The 25265-nt window shown below is 33.0% G+C and overlaps 2 protein-coding genes and 1 long non-coding RNA gene across 4 annotated transcripts; 1 reads left to right on the top strand and 2 right to left on the bottom strand.

The window, feature by feature from the left end:
* Positions 1–591: 591 nt before the first annotated feature.
* Positions 592–3917, bottom strand: LOC125583676 (immune-associated nucleotide-binding protein 8). Of its 2 annotated transcripts, XM_048751038.1 has the most exons (7): positions 3718–3917; positions 3078–3641; positions 1950–2307; positions 1587–1861; positions 1353–1517; positions 1129–1260; positions 592–1052 (listed from the first exon to the last, which is right to left on the bottom strand). In XM_048751038.1, the coding sequence occupies exons 3-7, from the start codon at positions 2287–2289 to the stop codon at positions 831–833; spliced, it is 1134 nt and encodes a 377-aa protein (XP_048606995.1). In that variant the 5' UTR covers positions 2290–2307; positions 3078–3641; positions 3718–3917; the 3' UTR covers positions 592–830. The 2 variants fall into 2 exon arrangements, with proteins under 2 accessions (XP_048606995.1, XP_048606996.1); XM_048751039.1 differs by lacking the exons at positions 3078–3641; positions 3718–3917 and adding an exon at positions 2522–2859.
* Positions 3918–10070: 6153 nt separating this feature from the next.
* LOC125582968 lies at positions 10071–15877 on the top strand. The gene is made up of 4 exons (XM_048749457.1): positions 10071–10171; positions 10220–10478; positions 14768–15495; positions 15604–15877. Exons 1-4 carry the CDS (start codon positions 10071–10073, stop codon positions 15875–15877), a joined length of 1362 nt encoding a protein of 453 aa, XP_048605414.1.
* A 5135-nt stretch (positions 15878–21012) lies between these two features.
* On the bottom strand, positions 21013–23195 carry LOC125583675. Its single transcript, XR_007320713.1, has 2 exons — positions 21496–23195; positions 21013–21424 (listed from the first exon to the last, which is right to left on the bottom strand). It is a non-coding gene; the product is annotated as an uncharacterized LOC125583675 (long non-coding RNA).
* Positions 23196–25265: the final 2070 nt, after the last annotated feature.

Here is a 25265-nt window from a genome sequence, read left to right as displayed (position 1 = left end):
GTGAAAAGCAGCTCCAGAGCATAAGTCTCTTGACTTATCAAGGCTACAATCATAGAGTCTTGTGGCGTCCTCAGTCCACCCATCCTTCCATCCTTTTTGTTTGCCAAGCTTGAGAGTGATACACATCCAACAAGCAAAGCACCATCTCGATCTACTTCGATCATCTTCTGATCAAGCTGAGAGTGACACACGTCCATCAGCCTGATTCCATCCTATCCTTTGTTTATTTCTCTTGTTTTATTATCGTTATCATCCTCATATTTTTCATACTCATATTGCTTCTGTTTGCATCTTAAAAACTCATAAAAATCTATTCTCCTTGTTTGTTTGCAATCTTCAGAGACTAGATCCTAGCAATCGGTTCCAAAAGTTGTTAACATATAGTAAACAAAATTCGATTTAAAAAACTCTCAACTTGTGAAAATGTTAGTTTTCAAAATCTCTGAGTTTTAAACCGACTTTAGCCAAATCGAAGCAGCCTTAACCCGTTAAGTGTCTACTCTCAGCAGAGACGGACGCCGAAGTGGTCGTAACTAATCTCAGAGAGAATATGCTCAACTCATCACTATTGATGTATTTGTTGAGGAAAGAAGAAAAAAGGAAATTCTTTCTCGAGTATTTTTTTTTTAATTAAATCACAAGAAGAAGAAAAGAAATGACTTGTTACAAAACACATAGGTAAACAGATACATACGGTGCAAACAAGAAGCAAAACAAACAAGGATTAGGCAACGAGTATCCCAATCCACTTGGGGAAATAAGGGAAATTGAAATAGAAACTGAAACAAAAGCGCTCCCATAATCGGTGCTCGAGAGCGCACAGTGGTTGGTCACAGAATGTTGCACCCAGCGTCCTCCCTCCTCATCTGCTCTTCCATATTCCTACGCATTTGCTCGTTCATCTGATTTAAATGTTCCTGCATTTCCCTTTTTTCACGGTTGCTCTGCTCCAGCGATTTTTCTCTTTGCTCAAAGAGCTGCTGCTGCGATTTCTCTTTCAGCTCAAAGAGCTTCTCCTGTGCTTCCGCAGCCATTTTGATTTGTTTCTCCATCTGAAAATACAAAAAAAAAAGAAGTTGATGTAGCAGTTATCTATGTAGGTATACATTCATGAATAGGAGTTCATACCATCTCTGTCATTGCCTTGAAGTTCTGTTCTCTTGTTAGCTCTAACTCCTTCCTTAGAGCTTCGATTTCTTCTTCGGAATGACCTTTCGCTTCAAGCTCCTCTTGTTCTTTCTTGTGTCTATCATTCTCTTCCTGATGAGTGATACCATTTGGTTCCGGAGATTAAACAACACTAGATATGAATGCATATAAATTTTTTTTTTTTAAATGGGAAATTATGCAACCTTTATCTTATGGTACATCTCATCGGTATACGGCTTATTACTGTTCTGCTTTCTGACCAGGTCGATCAGGTTGAGAAGCTCGTGGACTTGTTTCGTCTGCTTGGCAGGGTCCTTGGTTCTGTTATCGAACAGGGTCATTCGTTGGCCGCACAATATGAGAACTCTCTGCAATGAATAATTCGTAAGTCCCAACATGAAACCTCTGTTTTCCAAAAATGGGATCAAAACACCGACCTTTAGGTAATCGGGACAATCTTCCAAATATTCCTCCAGTGTCACACCATCGTAGTCTAGCACATCCCCCGCAGAGAAAATGATGATAAGATAATCAACAATCTTGCTCCCGAAAAGAACCTGCAAGGTACTAAGTACCATCTCTTCCTCTTTTGAAAACCGAGTCCTAGCTGACAAAACTAAAACTGCAGCATGTATCCCTCCTTCCGCTAGAGTTAGGCATCTAACGATTTCTCTGCTTATAACGTCAGCCGCCACCGACATATCAAATAGACCTGCAACCCCCAAGAGTCAACATTAGATAAGTATTTCTTCCATACAATTTGACGCCATAAACATCAACTATGCAATGGCACAACGTACCAGGAGTGTCTATTATATTGAGTATTGGGCCTTCCGGTGTCACAGCTCTAAAAGTCTGGCATTCCATTGTTACACCTGCTGCGTGTGGTTTCGAGATGAACACCTTTTGTCTGGCGATGCTGTTCCCCGTGGCACTTTTTCCGTTCCCAGTACGCCCAAGCAAGACTATGTTTTCAATTGGATGTGATTCCGGTGCGGCAGCTTCCTTCTCATGATCATTCGTAGCTGGAGGTGCAATATCTTCCTTCTTTTGATCATTCGTCGTTGGTGCTGCAATATCTTCCTTCTTCTGATCTTCCTCCACTGGAAAAGACTCAGCATTCTTCTGATCGTTGGCCATTTGGGGAGATTCTTCAACCTCAATTTATCACGACAAAAAATTGGTTAATTATCAGCTAACCCTTCAAAGTAACAACACATTTATCACTACGATTTATGAGATACACGTAAATATTAACGGATCTATTTCCTTTTTCATTCAACACGAGAAAGCTGCGACAGCTTGTAGGAATTGATTGATGCAAAGATATAGTAAAAGAAAAGAAAAAGAAAACGGTGAGGAAAGGACAAACTTGATTTTATTGCACAGAGTCTTTCGCAGATAGATGCTTGATAGTTGTGGTTAATCTACGAAGCTGGTTTCCAAGTTTAAATAGAACTAAAATAACTGCTGAAAATCTTTTTTTTTTTATTTATAATTTTTAGAAAAGAAAAGTTCTATGAACAAGCACCAAGTTTTGCCGCCCAGTTATTTTTATCCTCTATCATATTTCGCGTCTTTGTTTAAGTCGAGTTATATAATGAAGTATTTCCTTTTGTTTTCCTTTTTTTTTCCCCCAACAAAAGGAATCTTTCAAGTCTTATTAGAATTCAGTCTTTTATTTATTTTTTATCTTTTTTTTTCATGGATATTATTAGCACGTACTGTAACCCATCTACTTTCGAGATTTTTTTTTTAACACTGCTTAGTTTAAACCATAAAAAGGTAAAGTTCAAACAACCGATTTTAAAAAAACTAAATAAATAAAAAAAATCACCAGTACGTGACATAAAAAGCTCAAAAAGCATAGATAGAACCCGTCAAAGATAAGTGCACAAAAAAAACTCCGCCAAAGATTGAGATAGTACCAATCAATAGACTAGTTTTTGTACTAATTCTCAAAGCTTTACTGACCAGCCTCCTCGCTAAGTAGTTGTTGTAGCCAAGGGGAAAATGACGAGTCAGAGGACTATGTTTGCCATCGATATGGAAGATCCAAAATTAGAGGCCAAATTGTAAAAACATAAGCTCTGATCCTTGAAACTAACTCTTTTTTATCCGTAATAGCGGCTTGAGAAGAACTCAAATTTTTGGAATCCGTTTCTATAAGATAATTCCTGTCAATTCTGACCTATGATAGCTTAATAGTGGCTAATAACTTATTAACAAAGAAAAAAAACAACCTGCCACTGAAACATCAAGAAGGTTAAGTAAATCAACAAAACACCAAAACCGTCACTCCACAAGGATCTGAAACTTAAAGAGAAGACAGTCGCTTAACCATGAACCAGAACTCTTAAAAACTCTGGTCAAAATCTATATAGAAACTCGAGTAGACAAACACACAGTACTACACCGTTGTAGTACTCATAAAAAATCATCGGATCTGTTCGCCAGCTACAAGATCTGATCCAAAAAATAGATCACCGCGACTACAAAACGTAGACAAAAAAATATAAGAAGATATCAGAAAAGAGCAGAAAACATGAGAAGAACAGAGAAAAAAACCGGCTGATTTTCGGTGACGACTGCATGCGCGAGACGGCAACCGCCAGAGAGAGAAGGGAGATTAACCGTAACTTTCTTATTGTGTTTCTTTTGTCAACTTAATTATTTTACACTTGAAACATTTAGGATCTACTTTCGAGATTAAGCTATGCGTAACGTGTATTCGGTCAAGTAGAGTTTATCACCAAATCAATTAATCGGAAACTAAAATTATTTAATAATTCCATATAATGCACGTCTAAGAATAAAGGCGTTAGTATTCTGAATATGTAAGACAGTACCTTAAAATAGAGACTACTTGTAATACAACAACGTAAAAATATTTTTTGTATTCGAGAAAACATATTTTAGTAATATTTTACATAAAAGAAAGACTTTATATAATATATCTAAAAGTCCATGTTATAATATAAGTGTACAAATATTTGTTTTGTCCGTGATATTCAACATAAAAGAAAGACTTCTTAAAGTAAATATAAAAGTAGATCAACATGAGATAATAATTCATTTTGATTTTAGTATGTGAAATGACATATGCATAAATGATGATTGACAATCTAGCAAATGAAATTAAAAGACTTCATAAACTAGTTCCGAAGACTTTCTTTATAATTTTGTTTTAACTATGATAGGTGAGGTGCCACATATATAAATATAACCATTGACCATTTTGATTACGCGTTTAAGCACACACCAATTAACCTAATGTGCCAACAATACCACAATCGAATGGTATGTCATTGTAGCATTTTAGGATCGAATCCACAGAGAACTAGAGACTTATAACACCAAGAATACACAAACCTTCCTAATCTAAGCAAACAAGAAGATAGATGATTTGTAACAAACTAATATCCTAGAAATATAAACAAGGTGATCTCAAATCCAATCAAGAAATAAGTGCAAGAATTCAATCAAATACTAAGGATGGATCCATGGTAAGGATAATTGATATAAGGTGATCAAGGTTCAATCTAAAGGTGGCAACTTTCAATCAAAGTAATCTCTTAAGTCTAAACACAATTCTAGACAAGTCCTATGTCTAGGTAAATGTCCATTTGCTTAGAAATCATTAAACATCAAATGTCTTTGGCTTAATTCAATCAAGCAATCTTTAAGTTCAAGTTTAATAACTATCTAGCAATTTTAACATCAAGTGTCCTTGGCTAATCTCACTAGAGCTTAGTTGAGTTGATTCAAACACTTCATCTAATCATGTCTGATGAGAAGTGTTTAGAAATCAGGTTTAGAGTGATCAAGACTAAACAAGCATTAAAAATACTCAACAAGCAAGTTCATACAAGGATCTACAATAAAACACCCTAAATCTACACTTAATCACCCTAATCTACCTTAACCATGAATCCAAGGAGTGTCTACTCTCTAATCTCCATGAGAAACCTCAAACCCATGATGGATTCAAGGCTCACCATGTTTATGAGAAGGAGAAACAAGATATAGAATTAAAAACTTCCTTAGATTATGATGTAAAGATTCAAGCTTTTTTTTTTACAAAGGGAGGCAAGTTCTTGAGAGAAAAATGAGATGAGATTAGGTTTTTAGGTTTAAAACTATATATAAGAGATGCCAAACTCGAGCTGGTTTAGTGAATTAAACCGGGTCAAACCGGAATAAACCGGTCAATCATTTCCCTTCTTCTCCACAGCGACGTTTGCACCTCGCTCCACCAAGTCGCTCTGGTGATTGATCTTCGATGTGGAATTTGCCGAGCGAGTTCATCACGTCGCTTCAATCACTCGCTCCAGCACACGCTCATGATGCGGCGACCTCACTAACTCGTTTTGCCAAGTCGCTGTGAACTTCTTCGAGCTTGAGCTCCGATTCGCTCTTCTTTGTCTCGAGACCCGAGCTTCCTCGTCTCCAGCTTCAGCCGTCGTCTCCTTCATCGTCACTGGCTCACGGCCTCTCTATCTCCCGTGGCCCTGCTCATTCTCGTCGTCGGGATCATCCCTCACCGCGACCGGATGCCATCGACGTGAGGTCTCATGTCCACGACCTCTCCATTTCTCGAGCTATCCTCCTCCAGGTCGTGCTCTCAGGTGCTCGAGTCCCATCGTCGTCGAGCTTTGCCGTGGTTGGAATCAGCCTCGCCGTCGTTCGCGTTGAAACCAAACTCTCGATCTCCTCCAATGGAGACTTCTTCATTATTTTCAAAACCAGTCCCTGTCCTTTTGATTCTTTACAAAACGGACCCAGCCTTTGGAATGTGCAAAAATGCCCTTGCGAATCAAACCCAAAGTTTCCAATGCGCGATTTAGCCCAAGCGAATATTTCGAATTTGCAACCTTGGTCCCTGGATTCTTGTTAACATCACAGTGGACCCAAAACTTCCAAACTTTGCAGTATAACCCTTGAATTTCGCCCCAAACTTCCAAATAAGCATTCCAACCCCTATGATATGCAAATGAGTATGCAAATACAACACAAAGACCTAAATGCAACCTAAAATGATCATAATAAGCTAAAATATGAATCTAAAACTTATAAAAATCATGAGATATCAACTCCCCCACACTAGTCCTTTACTTGTCCTCAAGTAAACTTTCAAGAACATGGGAAGTGATGTTTCAATACACAAATGGAAATTCATGACCTTAAGAAACTCTTCAATGCCATCGTTGTGATATCCTTACAAAATCATACCAAATAGCAAGAACAATTTGTTTTTATTAGCTCTAACTTCTCTCGGCCTATCAATTCCTTTGATATTTTAACTCATTATCATGAATCCTCAAATCAACCAACTCTCACATTCAATAAGAAATATCATAAGTGAATTCTCGCAAATTGCCAATTGGTCCAAATCATTTGGTTTGGTGAGAAAAATGGCTTAATGTGAAGAATGAGAAGGGTCCAAATACATTTTGCTATGGTGACTTACACTCAAGAATAGGTGTTTGATCATTATGCAAAATTTATCTAAGAAAAGGAGCAATTAATGCATACATAAATCGGTTCTCATCATTGTACCCTTTTCCTAGACAATTTTTAAGTTCTACCCTTTCTTTTCTTCATCTCAAATCCCAAATGTACACCCATTTTCATCTCTTACCCAATGAACACTTTTTTTTTTCTTTTTGGGGTTTTCATTGACACAATCTGAGCTATATATATATATATATATATATATATTTTTAGACACACTCTTTTTTTTTTTTTTTTTTTTTTTTTGATTCATTTCCTTTACATAATCTTTCCCAATTCAATCCTCAAGATCAAAATAATTAAAGCACATCATTCCAACCACCATCCTAGATTCTAGCCCAAAAGAGGTCCTAATGCTAGCAAGAGATGAGAACAAATCAATGTCGCTCCTAATACTCTCAAGATTTTGCACATGACAAGCTTTCACAAAAAGACTTCACTCAACAATTAATGATGGTTTGAAAGAAGGGAAGGGTTTAGGGTATGGACTACCACTTGAGTTGTCAAAAAGATTGGTAAAATGGTTTATACAAGCTCAAGTGTGTGTAAAGCCATGATTTAGTACTCAAGAGACCATAAGCAAGAAGCATTAAGTTCATTTTAGTCAATTAAGATCGGAGTTGGTTTCAAAGAGTAAGATTCAATGAGTCTTAAGAGGAGTTTTCAAGGTTCGAAGTCTACAAGAAATTCAGAAGAAGCTCAAGCTACTTATTATGATTCAAAAGGATATCAACAATGAGTTCATTGCATGAGTCCTACATAGGAAATTTACTTATGCATTCTATATGATCTAGACTCAAACCTAAAGATGCAAATGTTTTTTTTTTTTTTTTTTTTTTTTTTTTTTTTTTTTATGGATTTTCTATGCAAATGGATATGCAATGCTTATGACAAGTAAACAAAACAGAAAACATGTGAGATAAGTAGACTCTCCCCCCACACTTACTTCACACAGTCTCTTGTGTGAGAGCAAGGTGAAAGAAGAGGTCTAGAGGAAACAAACAAGAAGACTATGTATTTACAATGGTTGTAGAGACACTTAGCTTGGAGTTGCTAGATGGAGTTGAATAATTTTAACACTTGTAGCTTTGCTGGATGGCCATCTTTCTCTTTGATTAAGAGGAGAATCACCTAAAAATTTTAAACACACTTATTAAACACACAAAAGAAAAACCACACAAGTAAAACAATAATATATATATAGGGATAGACATGGGACTTCCTCCCAAGTGAGCTTGTTTTAAGTCTCTAGCTTGACTTTGTGTGCCTGCTAATCATAAGTATCAAAAGGCTGAGCCAATGCACCTTTGGTCTTTCTCCTACAAGAACAAGAAACCAAGTGTGCAAAGAAACACACTACTGTCAATAGAAAATAGACAGATTTTTCCTCAAAGAGCTTCACTAAAGATATGATATGAGTTATGAAATGCTTCTTGAGGTTCAGATGATCATGAGAATCAAAAGCAATAGGTGGAAACACAAAATCAACTACAGGTTCAAACGAGGTTTTAACAAAGTAGTCAACTCTATCTCCATCAATCAAATAATTCACAACGTTCACATTCTCATGATAGTTTTCAGCATAGGGGTTTTCTATCTCAAGCAAGAGCTTATCCACATCAAGTTCATCCCCTAAATCAGCAAGTTCAAGAAGAGGTCTATGTTCATTAAGAATGAAAAACTCAGATTCAAGATCAAATGAAGCACATAGATAGCTCTTGTCAAAACAAACTTCAATATGATCTCTAACAAGCTTTTCTACTCTCAATTCATCTAGTTTCCTAGTTTCACATATCAGATCAAGACATTCATTTATGAGCACAAGAGAATTAAGGTCAGGGGCGTTATCCTCACCACAAGGCAAGCAAATTTCCTCAAGTTTAAGTTCTAAAGTGGAAATGCTTATACCTTCCAGCTGGGGTGGTGGAACCCAATACATTACCTCATCAAGGGCACAAGCAGCATCAAACTCATACTGGTTAACATCTCTTCCTTCAAACTCTGCTCTATCCCTAATAAGGTTTATCCGGACCATTTGTGCTAGGTGTCTTATTGGCTTACCCCAATACTCTTTCGTTCTCTGAAGCCGATGTAACTCCACTCTTTGATCTGGTGTGAGTATGCGTATATCAAAGGGTGGTGGCTTCACATATGGCTGATTTTCAACGCGATCTTCAAATGTCTCTTCTTCTTCTTGTGGCTTCTCAGAGTAGCTTGAAGCCATCTCTACAAATAACAAAAGCTAGGAGAAGAAGTTAGTAGCTATACAAAAGCAAAACAAAGCATAAGAAAATAAAGCTTAATCTCAAGAAAGTTTGAAATCTTAATGACAAATCTACTTAGTTCCCCGGCAACGGCGCCAAATTGATTACGCGTTTAAGCACACACCAATTAACCTAATGTGCCAACAATACCACAATCGAATGGTATGTCATTGTAGCATTTTAGGATCGAATCCACAGAGAACTAGAGACTTATAACACCAAGAATACACAAACCTTCCTAATCTAAGCAAACAAGAAGATAGATGATTTGTAACAAACTAATATCCTAGAAATATAAACAAGGTGATCTCAAATCCAATCAAGAAATAAGTGCAAGAATTCAATCAAATACTAAGGATGGATCCATGGTAAGGATAATTGATATAAGGTGATCAAGGTTCAATCTAAAGGTGGCAACTTTCAATCAAAGTAATCTCTTAAGTCTAAACACAATTCTAGACAAGTCCTATGTCTAGGTAAATGTCCATTTGCTTAGAAATCATTAAACATCAAATGTCTTTGGCTTAATTCAATCAAGCAATCTTTAAGTTCAAGTTTAATAACTATCTAGCAATTTTAACATCAAGTGTCCTTGGCTAATCTCACTAGAGCTTAGTTGAGTTGATTCAAACACTTCATCTAATCATGTCTGATGAGAAGTGTTTAGAAATCAGGTTTAGAGTGATCAAGACTAAACAAGCATTAAAAATACTCAACAAGCAAGTTCATACAAGGATCTACAATAAAACACCCTAAATCTACACTTAATCACCCTAATCTACCTTAACCATGAATCCAAGGAGTGTCTACTCTCTAATCTCCATGAGAAACCTCAAACCCATGATGGATTCAAGGCTCACCATGTTTATGAGAAGGAGAAACAAGATATAGAATTAAAAACTTCCTTAGATTATGATGTAAAGATTCAAGCTTTTTTTTTACAAAGGGAGGCAAGTTCTTGAGAGAAAAATGAGATGAGATTAGGTTTTTAGGTTTAAAACTATATATAAGAGATGCCAAACTCGAGCTGGTTTAGTGAATTAAACCGGGTCAAACCGGAATAAACCGGTCAATCATTTCCCTTCTTCTCCACAGCGACGTTTGCACCTCGCTCCACCAAGTCGCTCTGGTGATTGATCTTCGATGTGGAATTTGCCGAGCGAGTTCATCACGTCGCTTCAATCACTCGCTCCAGCACACGCTCATGATGCGGCGACCTCACTAACTCGTTTTGCCAAGTCGCTGTGAACTTCTTCGAGCTTGAGCTCCGATTCGCTCTTCTTTGTCTCGAGACCCGAGCTTCCTCGTCTCCAGCTTCAGCCGTCGTCTCCTTCATCGTCACTGGCTCACGGCCTCTCTATCTCCCGTGGCCGTGCTCATTCTCGTCGTCGGGATCATCCCTCACCGCGACCGGATGCCATCGACGTGAGGTCTCATGTCCACGACCTCTCCATTTCTCGAGCTATCCTCCTCCAGGTCGTGCTCTCAGGTGCTCGAGTCCCATCGTCGTCGAGCTTTGCCGTGGTTGGAATCAGCCTCGCCGTCGTTCGCGTTGAAACCAAACTCTCGATCTCCTCCAATGGAGACTTCTTCATTATTTTCAAAACCAGTCCCTGTCCTTTTGATTCTTTACAAAACGGACCCAGCCTTTGGAATGTGCAAAAATGCCCTTGCGAATCAAACCCAAAGTTTCCAATGCGCGATTTAGCCCAAGCGAATATTACGAATTTGCAACCTTGGTCCCTGGATTCTTGTTAACATCACAGTGGACCCAAAACTTCCAAACTTTGCAGTATAACCCTTGAATTTCGCCCCAAACTTCCAAATAAGCATTCCAACCCCTATGATATGCAAATGAGTATGCAAATACAACACAAAGACCTAAATGCAACCTAAAATGATCATAATAAGCTAAAATATGAATCTAAAACTTATAAAAATCATGAGATATCACATTTAACCTATAAAGTTAAAGAATAAGCTACAGAGATTGAATTAATAAATATTTTATTATACTATCGTATGCATCATTCCCATAATTCATCATTCTTTTGGCAATAATATTAAGGACCACTGAGAGAGAATTTTTTAATGTAGAAAAGAAATAATTGATTTGGTCAAAAATTAATAAAAGTATTTTAATGATATTATTATATCATGTATCACATAAATATTATTTTGTCTGAAATTAAGTAATTTTTAATAATATTCAGCATAAAATAAATATATTGTAAAATAAATACTCCAACAGTAGCTGGACATGAGACAATGACTTTATTTTTGATTATGGTATGTGCGCTGACGTATGAATAGATGACGATTGATAATCTAAGCTAATGAACTTAAATAAAAGACTTCATAGATTAGATCAAAAGTCTTTATTTATAACTGCATATACATCATATTAAAGAAAAATCATCCTTCTAATATATTAGAAAAACACATAGAGCAGAGACTATTCATACAACAAAGAAAATAGTAAATTTGTCATAAACTAAAAAATATCTTAATACATTTATAAACAAACTTAAACTTATATTATCTTACATTGTATACCATTTACTTGAACATGTTATTATGGTTAGTTTATATAAATACTTGTATAAAATGATTATTTTGACTGAAATTGTTTATATATGGGTAGTTTATATAAAGACTGAAATTGTAAAACACTTAAGCAAATACTACTTACTGTGCAATGCTAAAAATGTTCCTTGTGTAAGTTTCAATTTAATAATTTTCAACGTAAGAGAATTTATATAACTATCAGATGGCTTACATGCATTAATACATATAAAAGTATTTTAATACTTTAATATTTCAAAAATATAACTTAAGAAAAAAATACTTATAACGAAATGTGAAAAACAGTTATTTTTGTATGAAACTTAGGAAAATAATTGAAGATATTCAACATAAAAGAAAGACTTCAGAAAATAAATCTTACTTTGTTTTGATCTTGATAGCTAATGTGGTATATGAATTTGTAATGATTGGCCATTTAAAAAATCATACACCTCACATGTTAAACCATTAAAAACTTCATTTTTAATTTAAATTCATATACCTCTCATTTAACAATGACTTTTCTTCTTCTTTTTTGAATTAATGACTTTTCCTCGTAAAATATTAAAATATCATAAAGAGATACTAATTCTAATGTAACACTGAAATAGCATTATATTTTATGAAATTGGAGAAACAAATCTTCATGATGGACATAAAGGGAAGACTTCATACAATATGTTCAAATTATAATAATTAAAAACTAATTTTAACCTACAATTAAAATACACATCACTGAGTTAAATATATAATTATTCTATTTAGGTCAAATATTAATAAATGTAAAATTTATTTTTTCACTATTTTTAAAAATTAAACTAAGACAGAAACTACTTATAATGGAATGTGGGAAAAAAGATTATTGTAGTCTAAAATAATGGGAAAACTAAAAAATATAAAATAAAATAGAAAACTTCATATAATGAAACTAGATAATTGAGGAACATAAGATAACAATTTTTCTTTGATCATGATAGGTGAGAAGGCTAATAACGATACGAAGTTGACCATTTAGTCATTCCCTCGGATATTATTTGCAAAGTGATTTTTACACATTTATTCTTTACAATTATTTCACTAAATAAATATGACATACATAATATAATATAATTGATAACATAGCTTATAACTAATGTGACATAGATATTACATTTAATTCTTATTTATATTTTTGGTAAACTTTTCAGAAAACGGTTGTAAATTATACATCATCATTAAAAATAAATCTATTCAATATGACATTAAATCTATACTATATAAAATTTGAGGCTATAAACCATCGACATCGTCCATATTAAAATGACCAATCGTATTATGACAAATAAGCATTTTAATTTGTTATTTTTAAATATGTCAATGTTTCCAAGAAACTGTTTATTTCATAAAAAAAAAATTAATATCGAATAAAGCAAACTAACAAAAGTAAAAAATTATACATATATTAACTTAATATATACATATATATATATATATATATATAATTTCAAAATTTAACATAAATTAGATAAAAAATAATAATTAATTTTAAAATGAAATAGTTCAAACAATGATAACTATAAATTTAACTCATGATTTTCAAAATTTAGGCTATATTCTATTCATAATATTCATAAATAACATACATTATATATAAACTAAGACTATAAATCAGTGAGAAACAATTCATTATATTTTGATTAGGATTTAAAATGTTCCATAAAATTATTTAAAATAAAATAGAAACCAATAACAAATAAGGTAAGTTAACAAAAGTAAAACATTATAAATAAATTTACTTAATATAAAATATTTCTCGAAATGTAACATTAAAATAAAATATAAAATAAGAATTAATATTAAAATCTATATACTGTATAAAAGTTGAGGATATAAAATGACCAATCGTATTATGACAAATAAATATTTTAGTTTGTTATTTTTAAATATGTCGATGTTTCCAAAAACTGTTTATTTCATAATAAAAAGAAATCAATATCGAATAAGGAAAACTAAGAAAAGTAAAAAAATTATATATATATATATATATATATATATAATTTCGAAATTTAACACAAATTAAGTAAAAATAATAATTAATTTTAAAATGCAATAATTCAAACAATTATAACTATAAATTTAACTCATGATTTTAAAAATTTAGGCTATATGCTATTGAAAATATTCATAAATAACATACATTATATATAAGGTAAGACTATAAATCAGTGAGAAACAATTCATTATATTTTGATTAGGATTTAAAATATTTCATAAAATTATTTAAAATAAAATAGAAACCAATATCAAACAAGATAAGTTAACAAAGGTAAAACATTATAAATAAATTTACTTAATATATAATATTTCTCGAAATGTAACATTAAAATAAAATACAAAATAAGAATTAATATTAAAAATAAAAGCTTTCAACCAATTATAATTAAATTAATTTAACTCATGGTTATCAATATAAGAAATATATAATATTCTTGAAATGTAACATTTAAATAAAATACAAAATAATATTTAATATTAATACAAGACTTTCAAAATATGAAAAATCATAATTATAGTTTACTGTTTTTAAAATGTTAAATTTTCCAAAACTGATGATACAAAATCGAATTCAACATCAAATAAGGTAAACTACTAAATAAAATTAGAGGCTTTAATTTTTTGAATTATCTTATTTGATATTGATTTCTACTATTTTGGTCATTTTTCTTATTAAATGCTATTTTTATGACAAAACTTAGCTTGAACAATCAAAATATGAAAAATCATAATTATAGTTTACTATTTTTAAAATGTTAAATTTCCAAAATTGATAATACAAAATGGAATTCAACATCAAATAAGGTAAACTATTAAATAAATCATTAAAATTAAATTGATATATATATATATATATATATATATATATATATATATAAATATTTGGAAATTTTACAAACAAATTAACCAAAAATAATATAAAATATTAAGATACAATATTTTTTCCTTCCAAGAACACAAAATAAAATAAAATCTTCAAAATAAAATTTCAAAAAGTGTTTTTTTTAAAAAAAAAATTATAAATCAGTATCAAAAGTGTTTTCTTTAATAATATCCATATCGAAAAACCAAACATAATCTTCATGAACAAGGAATGCGTCAAGAATATATGATTTGAAGTGAATGAACAATAACAGTGAACGAGAAATAGTACAAATAAAAATGTAAAACATCCTAAAGCGTGTTTGGACGAGATTGAGAGTTTGTGCAGTGCGATCTTATGGTCGGGATCTCCAAATCAGACTCATAAGGCCAAGGTGGCATGGGAGGATCTTTGCTACCCGAAAGAAGAAGGAGGGCTTGGTATTCGTAAGCTTCGGGACTCGTCTACTGTTTTTGCGCTGAATCTTATATGGAGGTTGTTTACTCAGGCTCGTTCCTTGTGGGTTTCTTGGATTCAAGAATATTTGCTTAGACAGAACTCTTTTTGGGATATCAAGGAGGACAACAAGGGGTCTTGGATGTGGAGAAAGATTCTGAAGTTGAGGCCGCTGGCTTATCAGTTCATCCGGTTTGAGGCTAGGGATGGTAACACTGCTTTCTTCTGGTTTGATGATTGGTTACAAATGGGGAGGCTAATCGATATCACAGGTCCTGTTGGTACATGCCATCTTGGCATTGCGCGAAATGCTCGGCTTAAAGGTGCTGTTCTACACTCTCGATGGAACATAAGAGGGCTTAGAAACCGTTATTTTCATGCTCTCTATGATCGCATACAAACTGAGCCAGTTCCGAATGATTGTTCTGGAAATGATGTAATCCTTTGGAAGCATGATGATGATACATACAGGCCCTGTTTCTCATCGCGGCGAACGTGGGATCAGATCAGGTCAAGAAAGGCCACAGCTTTTTGGAGCAAAACTGTCTGGTTCACGCAAGGCGTTCCGCGATTCTCATTTATTGTTTGGCTGGCCGTGCTAAATAGACTATCCACAGGCGACAGAATGAGAGTGTGGGGACTTCAGCAGGGGTGTGTACTGTGTGGTGAGCGGGATGAGACTCGAGACCATATTTTCTTTGCTTGCCCCTACTCTTTTACAGTATGGGATAAGCTGGTAAATTGTTTAACTGGATCTAGGACTGATCCCAACTGGATGTGCACTTTGCAGTTTGTGAGTACTAACTCTCTCTGCAATATGGACAAAATTCTGTTAAAGATGGTGTTTCAGAGCTGCATCTATCACCTGTGGAGGGAGCGGAACGAGAGGAGACATCACACAGGTTTTCGGACAGTGGACCAAGTATATCAGATCATTGACAAGTCTATACGTAATAGGATCACGTCTCTGCGTTATAGGGTGAACCACAAGTTGGCTGGTATAATGCAAAGGTGGTTTGCAGTAACAGCATAGGCTAGGAGGTTTACAAATTCATTCTTTTGCATTGTATAGATTTTGCTTTATCCTTCATAGTCTTTCATAGCTGATGTAAATGCCCATTCATTCTACTTTGATTAATAAATTTCACCTTTCATCAAAAAAAAGTAAAACATCCGCGACGTAAAGTAGACATACAAAGCTGAAGACAAGATCCAATAGACGAAAAATGTATCACACCAAAAAATCGGATAGAGTAGAGAATAATTCCAATATAAGAAAACGATTTGAAATTTTCATTCGCTCTCTCTGAAAGATGTTAAGTAAGAGAACAAAGAGAGAGAGTCACAAGCCACAATTTATTTATGAGTTTCAAATTATTTTTAATCAACAAAAAACTAGCGAATTTATTTTTCCATTAAAATTTTAAATATTAATCAACACTATTATTTTATGTTTTTACAAATATTCTTTTAGTCAGTCACAGTCAAAATCTTCATAGAAACTAAACAAATAAGCTATAGTGAAATAAATCGAACACGTTGTGATCTACAAGATTTTTTTTAAATTATTGTTATTAAAGCAAACTAAATGATAGAATTCTTATAATCATTAGTTAGATTCACCTCATATAACATATAAATTTTAAGATGCTCCATGTTGGATTATGTCGAAGAAAATATTTAGAGAACAATGTTTACAAGTTAGATTTTTTTTTTTGACAACATGTTTACAAGTTAGGTAAAAAATAAAGAGTCTAAAAAAGCATGTCAAACAAGTTAGTTAAGATTTTGAATAAAATTTATAAGGACGGCCAGCAAAAATTATCACGAAGGATAACATAAAAAGAATGATAGAAGAAATAATCAATATGAATTCATCATCAACAAACTAAAAACATAAAAATTTACAAACTTATAACATTTAAAAAATCTCAAGATTACAATGAGTACGCTATCTAAAACATTCGTTATCATATCACCAACATTTAGAAATTAGAAATATTTTTTTATCAAATTATATGATAGTTTTTAAAGGATCTAAAAAATACTCATGGAAACTCCGAAAAACATATATTATCTATCGTACAAAAATAATATTTTTCATAAAAAAAATAAATTATGATATATTATAATGCATTATACAATCATACAACTAAATAATTAGATCAAGTACCCATAAATATTATACTTTAGAATCTGTTTATTATTAATTAAATATATAAAATGTTACTTAACATTTGTTTAATTCATTATATTTACTATAAATTTATATTATCTTACAAAGATTATTTAATATTAATTAATGTTCATCAAAATATTTGTTGCGTTTAAATTTTAAATATAAAGATTATACTATTACATATATGTATATATATGTATAATAATCACACATTAATAATAAAGTTTTTCTCAATATCAAACAAAATTAGATATTATGCAGATAGTTTAATCACTTATGTTATTCATATATAAATTTCTGATAAAATATTATAATGTATTAACAGTTTACATGCATTGAGTAATCACATAATATTTTAAAACATAATTTAGTATCAAAAACTATGAATATTTTTATAGACATAATTATTGCATTTATAAATACAAATAAGTGAATAACTAAATAGCTAATAATATGTTATAATTATAAATAAACATAAATATTAAAATCAACAAATCATGTTTCAAATAAGAAAATTATATCAATTGATTAAATTGTTAGCTTAAAAGTTATTATAAAACTAAAGTAAATTATTAATATAGACTCGCGAAGTATAAAATCTAGTAACATAATAATTCCTTAGAAATTATTTGCAAAGTAATTTTAACACATGTCATTTTTACAATCATTTTCACCAAATATATGACATGGCATAAAAGAATTGATGACATGGCTTATGATTAAATGTGACATGGACAATTATATTTAATGACATGGTTTATGACTAAATGTGACATGGACAATTATATTTAATGCTTATTTATACTTTTGGTAAACTTTTTAGAATATAGTTGTAAATTATATATCATCATTAAAGTAAATCTATTCAAATATGACATTAAATAACATAATATTAAAAATAAAATAATACTTTACAAAATTTGAAATATTATTTATTTCCATTTTTTATAATTATACAATTTTATTACTGAAAAGGATTTTCGATTTTTTTACAATTTAAAAAAGAAATTAAGCGTAATACTATTAGCTTCTTTTATATATCTGCAAATATTAGAAATATTGTTTAGTTATACTATTTGATAATTATACAACTTTTATCAATTTCTTTTAATTTTATCCAAGTTGATATAATATATTTTATCCAAAATAAATAGATAAAAATCTATATAATATTATAATTTTCAAAATATACATATCTATTTTTTAAATATAATTTAAAATAAAACAATTATTTATTTTATTTTAATTTTATTTTCTATTAAATTAACATTTATATTAAAATATTAAAAAGATAATAATAAAATAGAAAATAATAATAAAATTTGTTTTTAAATATAATTTAAATTTAAAACTTTATCACTGCATGTGGTGCATGAAAAAACCTAGTGACTTATATAAAAGACTGCACACCGTGAAATAATATGTCTTTATTATAATATTATATACCTCAAACACCTAGAGTTTGTTGATTTTAAAAATTGAAAAGTTTTTTTAGTTTGTAAAAAAGATGTAGAGAGTTTTGTATATTGTAAAATTCTGTGAAAATAAATTGATATAATGATTCGAAGAATCCAAAGTAAATATGTAATATTCTCAAAATCTTTTGTTGTGTGTTAAATAGTGAAGAATACAACTCTCAATAACAAAAACTTTCATTAACAATAGATTCTATAAATTCTAACAATCATTATAAATTCAATTCCTAATAGTAATATAAATACCTCTTAAAAAAGACTACTTCTAATGTAATAAAGAAAAATTTGATCAGTTCAAAATTAGAGAAAAATATTATTGATGTTCGATATAAAGGAAATACTTCACATAATACATTAAAAATTGAAGTTACAATGCATCTAAAAACTAGTGTAAACCTAAACTATATCCAAACACATATGAGAAAATAACTTTACTTTGATCATGCTAGTTGAGATGGCATATTAATATATGAATATTGATTAATATATGATTATTGACTCTTTCGACAATTAATTTAAATAAAAAGTTAACAAAAATTTGTTTCATTAAAAGTTAACAGTTTGAAACAAAAAATTATTTATAATAACTTCATGTACATCACATCTAAGAATTCTTCTAAATATATTAGAAAATTTCATAGCCCGAGATTATTTTTAAAGAATGCATATGTAATATTTCCATTACCAAATTAAATATTGTACTATTGCTCGAATAATGTAGACTTGGTTGAATGGGTTATTACCTTAGGATACTTTAGTTGTTCATTAAACCATTTAATATACAATACAAATATTTTAGATGCTTATTAAAGAGTGAATTGGCTTAAAACCCAAAAAAGACGATGAAATTAGCAAACTATCTTTTATGGGACAAGTTTTATGTCTATCAACAAAGGCACATTGGTGTGGAATTTATGATATTGATTTAATTAGGGAAAAAAATTGTGTATACATGATGCAGTTTCACTTTATTAAACCACACTTAATTTACAATACAAATACTTTCGAATGCATATCTATTGACAAGAAATTTCATATACAACACAAATACCTTAGATGTTCATTATACCAATTAACAGTTTAATACAATATATATACTCCACATATAATAGTAAAAATTATTGTATTCTTGATTAACAAACTTACGTAAATAGAGTATGCTATTATGAAACACATACTGTATACTAAATTTATTTAAGCAAGCACATGATAATTTCATAATCATGCATAATATTTCACATGCATATAATATATGATAGGTCGGACATAATATAATATAGATAATAATATATAACCATAAAATCTATTTAATTAATGTGTTGATTTAAAAATTTTGTAATTGGTTAAATATAACGTCTTTACATTCCACATCATGCATATATTTATTATATACATATACATATATAATATATGATTTGCTTTACATATATAATAATGCATATTTGCATATAGTTCAGGTTTAAGTTAGTTTGTGTCCGCACAGTGGCGGAGCTCGATTTCGGCATCGTTGTTGAGGTTGAGTGTCGATCGATGACCAGCTTGTCATGTCGGTCGATGGTGCATTTCTTTTCCAAGAGGAATGATGTAAGAGTTTATCTTCCTTATCAAGGATGGTTCTGTACTCAGTGGCTCGTTCCTCCTCATAGTCTTCATCATACTAGTCTGTATGCATATTACGTCTGGTGTAAGCGGCAATAGTAAGGTTGTAGTAGTCACTCTCCCAATCATCTGGACGACTATCGACCGATTCGTCATGTGGTATGTCGGTCGATTTCTGGTGGCCACTGTCGATCGACCGGGATGAGTGTCGATCGATCCTGAGTAGTCAGTTTCGTACTCGGCTCCACAGTGGCAAGCTGCAATGATTCCTAGATCATTGATTCTTCTGGAGATCGTCTGTGGCGTCTTGACTGGTATAGGGTCGTAGTGGGCATTAGGATCGATGAGTGTTAAACACAACTGGTTGGTTTGCAAGTTGCACATTACTCCCACTTTTGACAAGAAAGCTCTCCCAAGTAGTAGAGAAGAGTTCCAGTTTAACTTGATGTCCAAGACATGAAAATCAACTGGAACTAGGGCATTACCAATCTGCACCTTTAGGTCTCTCACTATTCTTCCAGAGTTTTTCTGAGAACAATCCACAAAAGTGAACAATTCCTGCGAAGGCTCCACCTGCAGACCCAACTCTAAGTAGAATTCAATACCCTCACTACAAGAAAAAATGGCTTTTATTATCGGACGAAAAACGCTATGTATCAATTCGATAGCGGTTTATGAAGCGCTGTATCATCGCCCGTCATAATAGGTCAAATACTTTAGATAGCGGTTTTTTGCGATGCTATCTTATTGTCATATATTATAGCGGTTTTTTATATGCAATTAAAGAGTCTTTAATAGAATGAATTTTTTGTTATTATTTACATTAAAATTTATTTATTTTAGAATTATTTATTTTAGAATTATTTTTATTTAATTATTTAAAAATAAAAATTAATTAAAATTTAAAATTATTCATAGAATCAAATTTTCTTTATTTCTTAAATTTATCTATAATTAAATTGGTTTACAAAAATACAAAAAAAAATCTAATTAAATAATAAACCAACAAACTAAATAAACCAAAAACTAAACCAGGCTTTAACCTAATTACTAACTAAACACACCACCACTTCGTTGTCTTCTTCATCTACCGGCCGCACCACCACCTTCGTCTTCGTGTTTTTCCATGACCTTCATCAGCCATGATTCTTCTTCTTCATCATGGGATTTGAGAGGCAAATTGCAGAGAGGAGGCAAACGTCACATCCATCTAGACCTAATCTCGTCGCCTCCTAACCAACTCGCCGTCAGCTTCCTCTTCCTGAATCTGAAGCCGTCATCTTCCTCCTCCAGCCGTCATACCTGCCTTGCCTTGCTTCCTCCATCCCTAAAAAAAATAATACAGTTCAAAACAGAGAGAGAGAGAGAGAGAGAGAGAGAGAGAGAGAGAGTTCTAACCGTGGTTGTGTGGTGGTGGTGATGCTGGGATGGCGAACGAACGGTCGTGTGGTGGAAAACAAACGGGTGGTCGTGTGGTGGTCGTCGTGTGGTGGTGGTGATTGAGGAAGATAGAGATCCAAAGAATTAAAAAAGATTTAGATCAGATCAGATTTAGATATGTAACAAAAAAGAAAGAGAGAGATAACGTGAGACAAGGAAGGAAGAAAGAGATTGAAATATGAGATGTGTGATTTCTAGCCATAGGATCAAAAATACTCAGTGGTCAAGATTGCTATCCTTGTGTTTAAGATATTGACCAATGAGAAAGAAGGAAAAAGATAAACCAAACATATTTGTGGCCATTGGATTGAAATCAATCAAAGGCCAAAATTAATCCATTAGAAACTCTTTTCATTTAATATAATAATGAAGTTAAATATTTATATATAATTTCGAACAAAAAATATATAATTAATGTAATTATAGTTTGGTTCAATGTTTCAAATAATAGACTGAAATTTTAAAATTATTTATAAGTTATGATTTACTTTAAATGTAAAATTAAATTAGTTTAAAGGTTTAAAATACAAGAGTATAGTAAATAAAATTAGTTTAAAGGTTTAAAATTTAAACATATTAAAATTTTAAAAATGTGTGCTCAAAGTTTGGTGTTTAACTTTGAGAATATTAGATTTGTGATTTATGATTTAGTTTAATAACTAAAAGTATAAATTGAAGGTTTGAGGTTTATTATGATATATAAGATTTGAGTATATAAGGTTTAGAGTTCAAAGTTAAGATTTTAAGTTAAAATTCGAAAATAAATTTGAATTTATTTGAAGAATTAAGTTTAAGTTTGATTTTTTTTTGGATTTAGATTTTAGATTTAAAGTTATGAGTTTAGAATAAAGGTTTGAGTATAGGGTTTGGGGGTAAAACGTTTAGGGTATTGGGATTTAAGATTAATTATTGAAAAAGAAATAGTTTTTGAGTTTGTATTTAATATTTGAGGTTAAATTTAAGATTTGATATTAAAATAGTTAGATTTTGAAGTTATGTTTAAAGTTTAGGGTTTAAAACTTGTTAAGGGTTTAGAGATTTAAAAAGTCAAAGATAACGTTTTTAATAATGCGCTATTAAAAATACGCTATCATAGCATTTTTAAATATACAGTTCTATCATAGTGTTTCTAAATATACAAACGCTATCTAAAACTAACGGGTATGTCAACCATGGCAGAAATGCATAAAACGTTATCTTTCACTGCTATCAAATCCCATTTTTCGTGTAGTGCCTTCACCGTGCATGATATTGCAAATTTCCCAGGATCACTCTTCTTCTTGAATGTAATCCTCATCCTCATCTTTTCTCTAACTTCACAGAACATTCTCCTGATGTCATCTTCTTTCTCTCTGGTTTCTCTGAAGAACATCCACAATCTGTGGGTATAATAAGCATCCTCGAATGGTTATCTATAGGAATCCTGAAGACTCTCTTCCGGAAAATTTCCTTTTCCTTATCATTGGCCCCCCTCTTCAGATGTTTCACCACTTTTTCCTTTCTTCTCCTTAGGGTTCTTCCAGTAGGAACCATATCCTCTTCCATAGGATCTTCTCCATCATCTGAAGGTGTCCTGACGGGCTCTGGTGGGTATTCTGAAGGTTTGGGTTTGGGCCTGAGTGAATTAAGTCGTGCAACATCTATCTTCGGCATCTGCACTCGGTAGGTAATAGGTGCTCATCGATCGATATGCACTGGAGGTTGTCGATCGATGGCGGCTTCTGAGTGTCGATCGATGTTGTTGTTGGCATGTCGATCGATTCGGGCGTTAAAGGGCTGGGCGGATGTGGGTGTTTTGCCGCGAACTCCTCGTGAGTTAGAATCTTCACGGCATTGCAAGACGCGGTTGACTCTGTAGGCATCGTCGATCGATGCTCTGGAGTTCCTATCGATCGATTTGGACTGGTGTATGTCGATCGATTTGGACTGGTGTATGTCGATCGATGTTCGAGGTCTGGCGTCGATCGACACCATTGCGATCCGCCGAAACTCATCAAACTTTCTACCTCGAAATCTCCTTCTTGCACCTTCTCTTCCTTCACCACTTGCCAAAAATCATCCTCAGTGATGGCATTCACGTGGTGTTTCATCACATCATCCCCTACTCCTCTTGTCGAAGCTTCATGCCTCTTAACAGCATCTTCTTCTGTCTGCACAACCTGCATCTCCAGCTTCTTTACATGAGTGCTCAAAGTCTCAAACTTTGTGTTCAGGTTGGTGTAGACAGAATCTATCTTCCCATTGAAGTCAATTGTCATTCGCTGCTGTGCCTCAAGAACCCTATCGAGCATCTCTTCAATCTTGCTCTCTTGAGTAGGCGGCGGTGGCTTCTGGTAGTAGGAACTTCCATAATTCTTGTTGTTGTTGTAGCTGTTGTTGTAGGGTTTCTGGTACTATGGATTTTGGTTGAAGTTACTCCTATTTCCATAGGAGTTTCTGTTTCCATCCTGGTTTCCAGAACCTTGGAATCCAGTTCCACCAATGTAGTTCACCTCTTCTTCATCTGCTCTACCCTCTACAGCTTCTGCATCTTCAACAAAGCTAACTTGCTTCATGAGAAGCTTATGAACACTATCCAGTTTTGCCTTCACCTCATCCATCTGATCATTCCCAAGGATGGTGGCAGATCGTTTCCTCTCAAAATTAGTGTTCTTGGTGATGTTGCTGGATGCTAGGTTTTCAATAACCTTGACTGCCTCCTTTGGATTCCTGGTGTTGAATTTTCCATTGCTGGAAGCATCAAGAGCCATCTGGTACTGCACCGTGATGCCTCTGTAAAAAGTATTGAGCAGTTGTACTTCATTGAATCCATGGTGTGGACAGTCTCTCTGATAGGACTTGAATCTGATCCAGGAACCCCTGAATGATTCTGCAGGCTACTGAGTGAATGTGGCAATCTTGCTCCTCAAGTCTTCAGCACGAGCTTCATCAAAGAATTGCATAAGAATGCATTCTTGATGTCGCTCCAGGATTTAAGAGATCCTAGTTGTAACTGCTTGAGCCAATGCAGAGCTTCTCCAGCAAGTGAATACCTGAAGAGCTTGCATAACATGTAGTCCTCAGAGACTCCCTCGACTCTAATAGCAGAAATCAGATCCTCGAACCTCTCCATATGGTCCATAGGATGCTCGTGGGATAATCCATGGTAGGGTAGCTGTCCCACAAGTGTGTAGTACCGCACTTTCAACTCAAAATCCCTCTCAATAGTGGGAGGAAGGATGGCTGATCTGTTGGTGTAGTATCGATCTGGACGGTTATAGTCAGCCAACGTTTTGGGTTGCGCAGCCTCATCCACAGGTAAAGTAGTACATGTAGCATTAGCATCAGGCTCGGGGATTGCAGCCCTCTGAGCATCTATCCTCTGACCTGCTGCATTATGCAGATGACCCTCCTGGTCATGCAGGTTTCCATTGTTGTCTCGTACAAGTATCAAAGGCGCAACCATGTCTCGCAACTCAGTATCGATAGATGTCTGGGATGGAGTATCGATCGATGTCGGATGAAGGATGTTGGTCGACGGAAGGTGAGTGTTGTCGGTCGACAGTGGTGGACGAGTATCGGTCGACAGAACTAGTGTTTGGGTCGACAGTGGTTGAGCAGAATCGAGCGATACACAAGTGGTGTTGTCGGTCGATGAGGAGCGCACTTCCTTGCGGATCGAACGTTCCAAACTTGCAAGATCTGGTGAGAATAGCAGTTGAGTTTCCTTGTTGCTTCTGGCACTGCTG

The sequence above is a fragment of the Brassica napus genome, chromosome C3, assembly GCF_020379485.1.
Source record: "Brassica napus cultivar Da-Ae chromosome C3, Da-Ae, whole genome shotgun sequence".
NCBI lineage: Eukaryota > Viridiplantae > Streptophyta > Magnoliopsida > Brassicales > Brassicaceae > Brassica > Brassica napus.
Note: the sequence above shows the minus strand (reverse complement) of the source record. Positions and strands in the feature narration are given on the sequence as shown.

Bases quoted from the DNA above. Each gene is read 5' to 3' on its own strand.
- LOC125582968 (XM_048749457.1), top strand. From the start codon at position 10,071: ATGTGGAATTTGCCGAGCGAGTTCATCACGTCGCTTCAATCACTCGCT. The intron at 10,172-10,219 runs GTGAACTTCTTC...CTTTGTCTCGAG, and splicing joins ACTCGTTTTGCCAAGTCGCT to ACCCGAGCTTCCTCGTCTCC. The intron at 10,479-14,767 runs GTTGAAACCAAA...TCTCCAAATCAG, and splicing joins TCAGCCTCGCCGTCGTTCGC to ACTCATAAGGCCAAGGTGGC.
- LOC125583676 (XM_048751038.1), bottom strand. From the start codon at position 2,289: ATGGCCAACGATCAGAAGAATGCTGAGTCTTTTCCAGTGGAGGAAGAT. The intron at 1,862-1,949 runs GTACGTTGTGCC...TGGGGGTTGCAG, and splicing joins CAATATAATAGACACTCCTG to GTCTATTTGATATGTCGGTG. The intron at 1,518-1,586 runs GTCGGTGTTTTG...TATTCATTGCAG, and splicing joins ATTGTCCCGATTACCTAAAG to AGAGTTCTCATATTGTGCGG.